Below are 13130 nucleotides of genomic sequence, written 5' to 3'. Positions count from 1 at the left end.
TATACTTACAAGTTCTTTGTTAAGAGCTTTTTTCATATCTGTCAATTTTTGTTGTTGTAATCTTATTGTCTATAAAGAGAGAGAGAGAGAGAGAGAGAGAGAGAGAGAGAGAGAGAGAGAGAGAGAGAGAGAGGAGAGAGAGAGAGAGAGAGAGAGAGAGAGAGAGAGAGAGAGAGAGAGAGAGAGAGAGAGAGAGAGAGGAGAGAGGAGAGAGAGAGAGAGAGAGAGAGAGAGAGAGAGTAATACATCTTAAAATTATTTATTTTGTCCAACTTTATTTTTTTCCACTAATTCTTCTCTAGTGTCTCAGAATATCGTCTCAATTCTAATAACTAAAACAAAATCATTTGTCACATGACAAACATGTGTTAGTCATGTGATTTACTTCATATTGGGACAGCATATCAAAATCCATTGATTTGTTTATATCATCTCCAATATCTGTGTGGTTTTCAATAGGTAATATTGCAGGTGGACTCTCTGTTCTATTGTCAGTCATAGAAGGTCTGGGATCTGGTCCTATGAGAGGATCCACCTCTTTACGATAAAACTAATCCAGGAGTTCGAAGAGTGGAAGAAAAAGAGTTGGCCATGTGAGTACGTGAGTACCCTTCGAGAACAGTTCTAATGACAGGTTGATTGGGTAATTCATTGAACAATTCTTTCCAATTTCTGTTCTTTGTCTACAAAAAATAGATTTTGTGACTAAATTATTTACATTGAATTATTGTCAATATAATTGCCTTTCAGTTCTTCTTTGGCATTTTTTAATTCTTCTTTCAAATTATTCACTTCCTTCGAGTGTTCTTCATTAAGTTGATCTACCGCTTGAGAATGACTGGCAACTTGATGCTCTAACTAAAAATCATTAATATAATATAATAACTAGTTATAATAACTGGTTATATAAAATGTAGTCTTCTTACTTCTTGCTCTTTTAGATTAATGTTTTCTTTTTGTTGATCAATCTTATCTTCTAGTTCTTGACGTCTTTTCTCTACATCTCCAAGTTGACTTCTGATTTTCTTCAATTCTGATGTCAGGTAACTTAGTTTTTCTTCTTTTTCTTTCATGGATGTTTGTAGAGAGGTGACATGATCTTGAAGATTATGCTAAGAAAAAAGAATACTTTTCAAGTCAGAGTTCAATGATAACAGCTGTAATATTTAGTAGTATTTATTGTATATGGTAGCTATCCTAGGTCACTGTGGTAAGTACTGATGTTCACTAGTCTAGAGCTTACTAATGGTAGCTATCCTAGGTCACTGTGGTAAGTACTGATGTTCACTAGTCTAGAGCTTACTAATGGTAGCTATCCTTGATCACTGTGGTAACTACTGATGTTCACTACTCTAGAGCTTGCTAATGGTAGCTATTCTAGATCACTGTGGTAAGTACTGATGTATACTAGCATAGAGCTTATTAATGGTAGCTATCCTAGGTTACTGTGGTAAGTACTGATGTTCACTAGTTTTATTAATGGTGGTCACTGTGGTAAGTACACTAGGACTCACAGTGGTAAGAGTATCAATACTTACTGTTTTTTTTTTAATAGAAGCCATTTGGTCATCATGACGTTGCTTAGATTGGGCTGAGATCTGTAGGATATAAAGAGATCACCCAACAATAAAGAAACAGAGAATTAGAAATAGTAAATATTCCTTTCTTACTCTAGTCTCATAAAGTTCTATATCCAAGTCTCTTTGTCGTAAACTTGATTCAAGCTCTGAAATCTGTAAGATATAATAAATTACTGTTAGTAAAATCCACAAACAATTTGTTCTTGCCTGTTTTTGTAACTTCTGTATTACTTCATTGTCTTGATAGTTGCTGTAAATTTGAAGCCCTAGAGACAATTAAAATAAAAACAATTCATTAACCCCTCACTCTCTCACCTTGAGGTCAGGCTATCTACAGTCCATGATAGCTCAGATATTTTAGTCTCCATTTTTATGGCAGGTCTTCTCTTTCTGTAATTACAATATACCATAATACTGTTCACAAAAAACAACCTTAAATTGAAATGATATTAACAAGGTACATGTTATGTGAAATTGATTTTTTTTATCAAATCCAATAACAGATTAAATAGATGTTATTATTACATATACAGGGTTTTATTTAGAAAAATGGACAAGGGGGGGGGCAAAATAATACTTAGAGAAAATTTAGGGGAGCGAAGCGACTGCGGGTGACAGTGTGCCCTCTAGAGGGGTCTGGAGGCATGCCCCCCAGAAAATTTTTGAATTTTAGACCCTCTGGGATCACTTCTGGCACATTTTCAGACCATTTGTGGTTTTCAAATGACATGGAAAAGAAAGAGTAGAAGAATAGCTGTTTAGGTTAAAAACTGTACATTCTCCTTGTGTTTAGTCTAAGGTTATCTTATGCTGTATATTCCTTGTGTTGAGTTTCAGTTCTGTATTCATTACATCCAATTACCCGTTGAAAAAGAATGGCTAATCTAATTTCCAAGGGGGGAGGGGCATTTGGCCCCCCCTAAATGAAACCCTGCATATATCATCATCACATGTCTATTTTAAAATAAATACTATATTTGTTAATATCTAATTTATGACTTCTCAAAAACAATATATTACTGTTATATTATAAGAACCTCTTGTAGTGCAGTTTGTAGTTCATTTTCATTTCATCAGTTAGTTCCTCTTCTCTCGTTTCCTTCTCCTTTAATAGTTGATCATACTGACGTCGTAATGACATAAGTTCTGCTGTCAATTGTCCTAAAACTGACTGGACTTTATGGTTCTAAAAATATAACAGAGAGAGAGAGAGAGAGAGAGAGAGAGGTCATAAATACATTAAGTGGCTACATAAAAACTCAGTATTTTAAATGATTAATATTATAATTGTTCTAGATTCTAAACTTTGGTGCCAAAATTATATATTAAAGTATAATTATTATTAACCCTGTAGTCACTACTATATTTATAAGTTAAGGTTAAGTGAAGATTTGGTTCATACAATTTATATGCGACATTCAATAAATTAATTTCCCCAATCTCTCTATTGAGCTATGAATATAATTAACTAGGAAGTTATCGTAGCGATATTAATTAAATAAAGATCCTTTTCTTCTTACATCATTTTTCTTCTTTGTAGATTGATGCACATTGGTGTCCTCTTCTTCTTGGTCACTTCCTCTACCACTCTCTTTCCCTCCCACTGAACTTTGATCACCCACTATCATAGGAGGTTCCTCAATCATCACATTATCATGTGCTCTTGTGGGGAACTCTAATGTCGTGTTCTCAGATTCAGACGGAGGAGATCGAATAGCAAGTCCAGGTGGACGTTTCAAAGAAGCAGAACCTTTCTCTAAGTTGCTCTCTCGACAGATTCTATCCTTTCTTTCAATTTCTTGAACATTGTAACAGTGACAATAACAATGGGGTTAAATTATAGGATTAAAATTAATTTTAACCCCTAGTTAATACTGTATTGGTTTGGACTTTTGATGCCATTTGCTAGGATTTATAAATTTGTACCTAACATATCTCTTTCTTTCTGCAGCTGTCTTTCATCTTCCCAGTACAATGGCAGCTGCAAACAAAGTCATAGACATGAGAAGTGATACTGTCACAACGCCCACACAGAAAATGAAGGAGGCCATGATGCAAGCCAAAGTAGGAGATGATGTTTATGGAGAGGATCCGACTGTCATCCTCTTACAAAATAAGATTGCTGGTTTGTTAAAGAAGGAGTCTGCATTGTATTTTCCCTCAGGAACCATGTCAAATTTAGTTGGTATTATGGCACATGCTAACACTAGAGGTGATGAGGTTATCCTCGGTGATCGCTCTCACATTGCTATATGGGAACAGGGAAGTATATCTCAAGTGGGTGGAGTCTTTGCTAGGCAAGTAAAGAATCTTGATGATGGCACTTTGGATCTAGACGATTTACAATCCAAATCCATAAAGGTGGTTTTGATGGTCACTATTGTCATACTCGTGCAATAATTATTGAAAACACTCATAATTATTGTTATGGGTCACCCATTACTTTAGATTATATGGATAAAATAGCCTTCATAGCTCGTAATAATGATCTGAAAATTCATGTTGATGGTGCAAGGTTATTTAATGCAGCCACTGGTCTCAGTGTTCACGTGTCAGAGTTGGTCAAACATGCTGATTCAGTAAACGTGTGTCTCTCTAAAGGTCTTGGAGCACCCGTGGGTTCAATATTAATTGGCTCAGGTGATTTTATTGCTCAATGTCATCGTATTCGGAAAAGTTTAGGTGGAGGGATGCGTCAAGTTGGGATGCTTGCTGCAGCTGGTATTTTTGCATTGGACAATCATGCTCCATTGTTACATGTTGATCATGACAATGCTAAACGATTAGCACATGGGCTAGCAAAGATGGTAGAGACGGGTGTGTCTATTAATGTGGATTATGTCCACACCAATATGGTAATGTTTAGTCTCAATCGACCAGATCTTAGTCCAGAAAAAATTTGTGACTTGCTTCTTCAGCCGATAAATGAGACTGCCCCCGTTATTAAAATGATCCCTAGAGGTTGTCCCCATAAGATCATACGTGCTGTGATACACCATCAAGTCAATAACGATGATGTAGACTTTACTTTAACTAGAATTCAGCAAATTTTGCAACAAAACTATTAACTTTAAAATTAATGTTTTGTTATTTATCTACTATGAATATTCATTATTTTATTGACGTTGAATTTCCAAGATGGCTGTTGAATTCAAACGACCAGAGCGGTTAATCAAGAGAGAAGAGGACATGGACAGATGGCTCAATTCAGAGGTATTCTCGTCCCAATTTGATCTGTAATCTAATGAAGTCATTTATTTGCTTAAATTTACAATTAATAATCATATACCATTACTTGATCACATGATACAAGCATTGTGTCACATGAAATAAAAGAATAATCACATGATATATGTCTTGTTTCACATGATATTTTTTCTGGTACCATAATGTAGGCATACGCCAGCTTTGTTGGGTGGATTAAAGTACTTGCTCAGTCTGTGAAAGGAAAGAAGGTTTCCGATTCAATTCCTGAATCACCAGTAAGTTTCATGTAATTGTCATGTGACATTTTCTTTTTCAGATTATAGGCAGATTGACAGCAATGTTAGATAAGTTGTCAAAATGGGTTGATGAGATTCCACCTCTTGAACAACCTCAACGATTTGGGAACAAGGCTTTTCGAACCTGGCTAGATCGAGTTAAGCCAGTAAGTATGTAGATCGAGTTAAATCATATAATAAAAACAATTAAAATTAGAATGAGATTAATTAACTAATAATATAACTACAGCTAGTAAATTTTTAGTATAACTTTGTGTACAAACAAATAGAAATATTGAACAAAGTTCTATTATCATTTATAATTTACAGTATGTTAAGAATTTAGCACTCCACAATTAGAATTTTCTGATGCTCCACCTACTTTTAATTAACCCATTGCTGTGACATTGTGCAATAATTCACACTTTAGAATTCCAAACAGTTAATAGAAGAAATACTCCCTGATAATCTGAAGGCAGCTGCTATTGAACTTCAAATATATTTTATAGGTTAGAATATTTATTATTTACAACAAAATTATAACAAATATTTTGCGATGTATTTTTAGAGGGATTTGGTAATTATACAAGAATTGATTATGGGACTGGACATGAAGCTAAATTTATGGCTTTCTTGTGTTGTTTGATGAAAATTGGAGCTGTTCTGGTAGAAGATGGTCCCGCTATTGTTCTTAAAGTAACCACAAAGTATGTCTCTATTCTATTATTATTATTATTATTGTATACTTGTACAGTGTTATATATACAATATTTTAATATAATGATTTCTATGATATTCTGAGCCATGTCTATTTCAACAATTATTAGTAATTAATAGTTGTTACAAATAATATTAAAAATTATAGTACATGGAATTAATAGAGGTAATAAACCATAACATATTAATTAATTAATTAGTAATAAATTAATAGGTTAATAAACCATAATAAATAAATTAATTAATTAGTAATAAATTAATAGGTTAATAAACCATAATAATATTATAGTTAATTTGTCCTAAATTGGTTCATCAAATTATTCATATTTCCTAGTTATTAAAATAATACCATTTAAAGTCATGTAATATATTATTATTATATACTTAATATCATTAAGGATAGTAATTATTATTAATATTCCTTTTTATAACTGGTTGGCTCATTTTTAAATGAATTACTCTGTTTTATGGATTAATTAACAATTACAAGAATACCACTTGAAACTAACCACTACACTCTTAAGTTCCCATATTTTTAAATATATGCTTACTAGGAGTCTATATTCAAAATGTATAGGCTATGAATCTCATTATAGGATGTGTGTGTGTGTGTGTGTGTGTGTGTGTGGATTCATACTACTTTAGTGATGATAATATTATATTATATTGTGTGCATTTCTTTGCAGATATCTTGATTTAATGCGTAAAATCCAGCAAACATATCGTATGGAACCAGCTGGTAGTCATGGAGTGTGGGGTCTAGATGACTTTCAATTTATACCATTTATTTGGGGATCTGCTCAGCTAATGGGTATGATCAATATGATGGATGGATGGATGGATGGATGGACAGATAAATGGATATTTGGATGAATATATTGGTAGATAAATAAATAGGTCATTAATTAGAGTAGTTCTGAATTTTATTATGTTCAGTTGAAAATATGATACTTAAAGTTAACATTGTACTATGTGAGATAAAATATGATATCTACATATATATATATATATATATATATATATATATATATATACTGAAGTATCTAAGTCTATTGAAGAGTGCTCGATATCGTTTAGACAGAGCGGGTTAGAACAGAATTAAAGGACAAAAGAACAGAGCTCTCGCTATGTTGCTGTTACTCCAAGTTTCACGCATTATGTGATCATCAGACAGCTGCCTGAAGCGTGAAACTCAGAGTAACAGCAACATAGCGAGAGCTCTGTTCTTTTGTCCTTTAATTCTGTTCTATATATATATATATATACAAGTGTCACTACATATTCTGCTTTTTAAAACATACATTTATTACCATTGAGTATTTTATGAAGTATATTTCACACGATTCTTACTCATTCTATTACTTTATAAGTAATGTATGTCTGTATGCCTTCAGCTAATAGTGGGCTGGGTCATCAATGATTTGCTATGTCAGAATAAACATTCCATGTCCTAAAGAATGAGAACGAGTTATAAAAAACACTTTTAAAATTAAAGAAGTTGTAGGAAAGACTATGTCAAAAAAGAAAAGTAACAAAATATAGAGATAAAACAAATTTATATAAAATTCCTTACATAAATAGCAAACCAATATTATTAGTCTTACAAACTTTATATAACTCAGTGTATATGTATATGTCACCAAAAGACTATAATTAGAGCTTTAATACTTAAACAATAATAATTAATTAATATTAATTATATTATTTAATTTTATTATTAATATTATTTTTTTAATATTTAAGTTATGACTACTGACCACTCTCAGTCTTCTTTACTAGTTAAAGATTTGACTTCTTTGTGTAAGGATTTGTTATGGATTCATATTTGTTTCTTTTGTTAATGACATTGTCATCCATACATTTCCTTTCATTTTTAAAAGTCTTTCAAAGTCTTTCATTCCTTGTATATAATAGAGAGAGGAGTACTACATATACTAACCATATATGGTAATATTCATCACCACAATGTCTACATGTTCTTAACATTATTTCAAATCCATAGCTATTCCTTAGAGTAATAATAGTAATTATTTCATTTGTTTGACTATTACAGTGTGTTGTAGTTAAAGGTAGTTAGTTATAGGTGAAAACTTAAGAAGTTAATTCTGTTATTTATTATTGAATTAGTGGTCAACCACAAATATACTGGTGTTGTATGTTAGCTGATATCACTGACCAACTAGCGGTTTGTTACTGACTACAATTTAATTTACTCTACCCCACCAGAATCACTTTGTTCACACGAACACTTTCTATGGTCTTCTTATATCATAAATTTATATGACCACAATTTTAAATTTCATTTAAATGCCTTTTTTGTAATATTTAAAAATTTCTAAATGAACATGTATATATTTTTAAAATCTTAAGATCACTTCAACATCTAGTCACTTTGAATCTTCAATTAGTCATGCCCACTTTGTAATAAAAGTAATAATATTCATTGGTTACTATGTGTTTGGCGGTTACTATATGTGGATAAATTTCATTCGTCAGTCTTGAAAGTCACGTGCAACAATACAGTAAGATAAAAACAGTCATTACCTGTTAGATAATAATATATTGTTTTTTAATGTTGACTTATAATGAGAGGTTGTTCAAAGTTAATTTTATTTGTTGTTATAGCAACATTAATTTATATTAATACTTAAATTATTTCCCTGTAATTAACAACAATAATAATGATGATGTCATTATGACAACTCATTAAAAACCAAGGGACATTGTGACTCTGTTATGATAATATTATGACCATATTTGGGCAGGAGAACAATGATATCATAACGATGTCATCTATTACTTATGTAATAATTTCAGCAATTTCCTTTTCTCTTAATTGTCAATAGGACAAGATGAAATTAAGCCTGGACAAATTCCTGACCCTCCTATTGCTGCTCGTTATTCAAATGACTACATCTTTATGTCCTGTGTTAATTATATTAACCAGGTAACACAATATACTTAATTTAATTCGTTGATATAGTATTATATACCCTATAATTTAATATTTTACAATAATATAGTATACTCCCTTTCTGTTGAAAGGTGTTAATTTTGAGAGCAAATAATATGGTGATCATGTGATATGTTTATTTATATAAGAAGATTGGTTGTTCCAATATACCACTTAATACTGAAGCAGCTGTAATATATTATATTTACAATCAATTATATAATCACAAACTAATTAACAGGAGTTTTACCATGTATCCTATTGTCACATTATCGATTAGTGCTCAAAAGTGTTTGAAATATAGCAGATATATTATATTATATTATTAAATTCAATTGGTATAGAGCGTAACTAGATTGTTATCATGATTATTATCGCCTCTTGATGTGATGTTTACAAACAGTAGCCATTGTTGTGTAGCTGGAATGATGTAGGTCAGCCAAATGTGTACTATAATTGCAATATATCACTACTACTAATAATTATTGGTATTTCAGTAATATGTCTACTTTCTACATGTACATGTTTCAATAGTACATGTACATGTTTCAATAGTACATGTACATGTTTTCAATAGTGTACATGTATATGGTGTACATGTATATGTTTCAATAGTACATGTACATGTTTCAATAGTACATGTATATGTTTCAATAGTACATGTATATGTTTCAATAGTACATGTACATGTTTCAATAGTACATGTACATGTTTCAATAGTGTACATGTATATGGTGTACATGTATATGTTTCAATAGTACATGTACATGTTTCAATAGTACATGTATATGTTTCAATAGTACATGTATATGTTTCAATAGTGTACATGTATATGGTGTACATGTATATGTTTCAATAGTACATGTACATGTTACATGCACTCATTTATTTCATTTGGAAATTAGCAATTAGCAGCTGTCTTCACAGTATATACAACCACTTACCACCTGTAGTTGAACTTATAGTAGTTATTACACATTAGTGATCAATATTATTCAATTATCCTTTGATCAAGTCTCAATTACAGTAAATGGTAGATACTCAGCTCAGTAGCTAATCATGAGGGCAAATTCCTGTAATTATTGCATTGTAGCTGTGTTTGTTAATACAGTGAGTCATGATGATATTTAGTAGTAGAAATGTCCCTGTGCTTTGGACATTCTGCTAATCCAGTGACTTCACTGTCAGGTGTCTTTATGATTCCATGCCAAAGTCATGTACCTTAGCAACTGTTTACAACAGAGTGGTTGCCAGAGTAGTTGAGCCATACAAGTTAAATTCAATAATATGAGATCAGCTCTTATCAGAGACAGAAGCCAGACAGCTGTTCAGACCTACCCATCCTTTGTCTTCAATTGTAGAGCCTGCTATGTGGGTTGGACATTGGGTAACCCACAACAGTTATAGAGTTTCAGGCTAAAATCCATTTTAGTTAGCCACAAGATATGTAATCTCCACTTTGTAGTTGACTTAATAGAGTTCACAATTCACAAGGTACAGTGTATACAGCAGTATAGGACAATGTAATATACAATTAATATAGTGCTAGTATAATATAATATACAATAATATAATGCTAGTATAATATAATAATATACAATAATATAATGCAAATATAATGTACAATAATATAGTGCTAGTATAATATAATATACAATAATATAGTGCTAGTATAATATAATATACAATAGTATAGTGCAAATATAATATAATGTAATATGACAGACATTAATACAATTTTTACCATATATTATAATATACCATTCTCCCCATACATGTGGTCACAATTATTGTGAACTCTATAGTGATAGTGCAATGATCTCAACCAGTACTTGATTGGTGATGTTAGTTGTATATCAGATTTGGTAATACTACATGTTTATAATGATCTTTATATTGGTTTGTAAACACGAGAATTAAATCACTGCATTGCTAGCAGACAATATTTTGTCAGTTATCCCTATAGCTATCATTAACTGGTAATTAGATGTTTCCTTTACAAGACATGTGTCTATCTCTCATCACTTGCACTATCAGCAAAAGCTTGAGCTATCAAATTATATTGTAACCTCTTTGATCAGATAGTTTTGATTTTCACTTTATAATCATCTATTTATGTGACCTTTGAAAGAAAAAAATTCAATTTTTAAATTCATAACTATACTGATTGTGTCCTGATAAGAACAGTTGTTCCAGTGTACCAACTGGAGTATATTAACATAACATGTAGTAACATGGAATATGCTGTTACAACTGTTACTAATATAAATTGTTATTTCTATGTAGTTAGTTGGTAAAGTAATTTGTTATTATATTTTAAATATAATGTTGTTATTGCAAGAGGAAAGATATCTAGGATATGTTAAGATACAGTATATCCTAATATGGTATGTATTATTTTATTAAGAGAAACATCAGGTGGGTTTGTTGAAGTTACTGGACATTCTTTAAACATGACCATTGTATATGCATCTCTCTGACTCTACCAAATATCACATGAGTTTTTAATATATCTCAATAAACTAATGACTCCTATATTAATCCATTTATATCTTAATGAATACACACATGTGTGGCACACACACACACACTACACAGTAACCTACCTTGAAATTTGTCATAAAATACTGAACAATAGTATTAGAGATTCCTATTAAAGGAAACAGATGACCACAGTTGCATATTAGAGGAGTTTGTGGTCAGTTCCACCTACACCCTTATGATAATGAGTTACTCACAGTTATAGCAATAAACATACTTATCTCAGAAGTCCAATAGAAATTACTAGTAAACATAGACAGATTGTTAAACTTTGTTTACTATTAATTCATATTCTATTTTTTCAAACCAGGTAAAGACAGGACCGTTTGCTGAACATTCTAATGTTCTGTGGGGAATTAGTAGTCTAACAGAATGGAGTAGAGTCAACTCTGGACTCCTCAAAATGTATAAAGGAGAGGTAGGTATTTTTAACCCTAAGCAATCCTACAGGTTTACTCTTACAAATAACAAAAGTGTAAAGCAACATGGTGTCCTTTCATCTTTGTAACATGTTATGAGAGAAATTCATACCTTCTCAAGTGATTTATTAATGTCCTTTTTTGTCTTAAATCAATGAATATTAAATTTTGATCATGAATATTGTTATTAGCTCTAGCTATCTCTCAAGCCATGATTATAGCAGAGAGAAGTTGTTATGTCATTTAGGAGTTTGACTATCACTACAGATCAAATTTCCACCCCCTTATAATTCTAGTTATAATATCAACTTGTATTAAGTGTACACAAAGGAACTATGCTTTGCCTATCCTTGTTATTAGTAATAACATTAGACAATAGATAGTTGTAAGGATATATCAGGACAGTTTACAAATCTCTATACACAATACTACTGTAAATGTCTGTACTATTGTGTTTCATAGTTTAAAGAGGGTATTTTATACTAACGTAAGGGAACATTACTAATCAACTTAATAATTCTTGTTTTCATTGTTTCCTTTTCTTAACATAACAATTAATTATCTTATCAGATTGATAATTTCTTGGAAGTAGTCTAAGTTGGCTTGGTTTGTGGTCATTGAGAAACCACATATAGTTACTATAGGATTACTAGAAAGCCTAATGTTCTTACTATTAGTATTGTACACACACACACACACACACACACACACACACACACACACACACACACACAGATAGCATTAGTTGTTGTGGGTTGATTTCTACTTTCACTATGGTAGTTTTTTACCCACTAGATAAACATTGACATCATTCTGGTGTATTGTATATTTTTCACAATAGCTGTAATGCTTTTGAAACAGTTTGCTTTTTAAATCCAAACTTTATCAAAGCTACATTCAAATTACATTCTTGCATATCCCATCATGACCCAGTATATGTTAGAAGTTATTTCTAAGTAAGGTATTAATTGTAACCAGTCACTTTGAAGCATACCTTTGAATCAATGCATTGTTTACTATTGAGTAAGGTGTGAATTGAGCATACTATAGTATACCCAGCTGTCACATGATCAACCTCTATTGGCACAAAGCCAAGTCATTTCCTATGATTCAATAGGTATTGATTAGTCAGTATACAAAAGCTATTTATATATCATGTACATATATAATACACCAAACTATGTATTAATAATGTATTATAACTTGTATATAAATACTTAAAGTGTGGTGTACATTGATGTAGTGGTTAGAGGACATGACTAAATAGTGTCTATGACCTCACTTTGTAGACGCCATAGTAACAACACCATGTGGTCACTCTTTCCCACTATGTACAGGTCTTGGATAAATTTCCCGTTGCTCAGCATTTTCCATTTGGGTCTATACTGAGCATAGAGCCAGATAGACCTTGAATGGACCAAGTATCATGTCCACATCA

At 31.6% G+C, this 13130-nt stretch overlaps 2 protein-coding genes across 2 annotated transcripts; both read left to right on the top strand.

Annotated features, from left to right (window-relative positions):
• The first annotated feature begins 3554 nt into the window (after window positions 1-3554).
• LOC121391049 (probable low-specificity L-threonine aldolase 1) lies at window positions 3555-3980 on the top strand. Its single transcript, XM_041522808.1, has one exon. The coding sequence runs from the start codon at window positions 3555-3557 to the stop codon at window positions 3978-3980; it is 426 nt and encodes a 141-aa protein (XP_041378742.1).
• A 738-nt stretch (window positions 3981-4718) lies between these two features.
• Window positions 4719-13104, top strand: LOC121391048 (serine/threonine-protein phosphatase 2A activator-like). The gene is made up of 9 exons (XM_041522807.1): window positions 4719-4793; window positions 4976-5062; window positions 5104-5229; window positions 5493-5571; window positions 5631-5769; window positions 6466-6590; window positions 8626-8726; window positions 11584-11691; window positions 13030-13104. Exons 1-9 carry the CDS (start codon window positions 4719-4721, stop codon window positions 13102-13104), a joined length of 915 nt encoding a protein of 304 aa, XP_041378741.1.
• Window positions 13105-13130: the final 26 nt, after the last annotated feature.

This window comes from Gigantopelta aegis, unplaced genomic scaffold (assembly GCF_016097555.1).
Source record: "Gigantopelta aegis isolate Gae_Host unplaced genomic scaffold, Gae_host_genome ctg1250_pilon_pilon, whole genome shotgun sequence".
Taxonomy (NCBI): domain Eukaryota; kingdom Metazoa; phylum Mollusca; class Gastropoda; order Neomphalida; family Peltospiridae; genus Gigantopelta; species Gigantopelta aegis.
The sequence above is the reverse complement of the archived record's forward strand: the minus strand, read 5'-3'. Positions and strand labels throughout refer to the sequence as shown.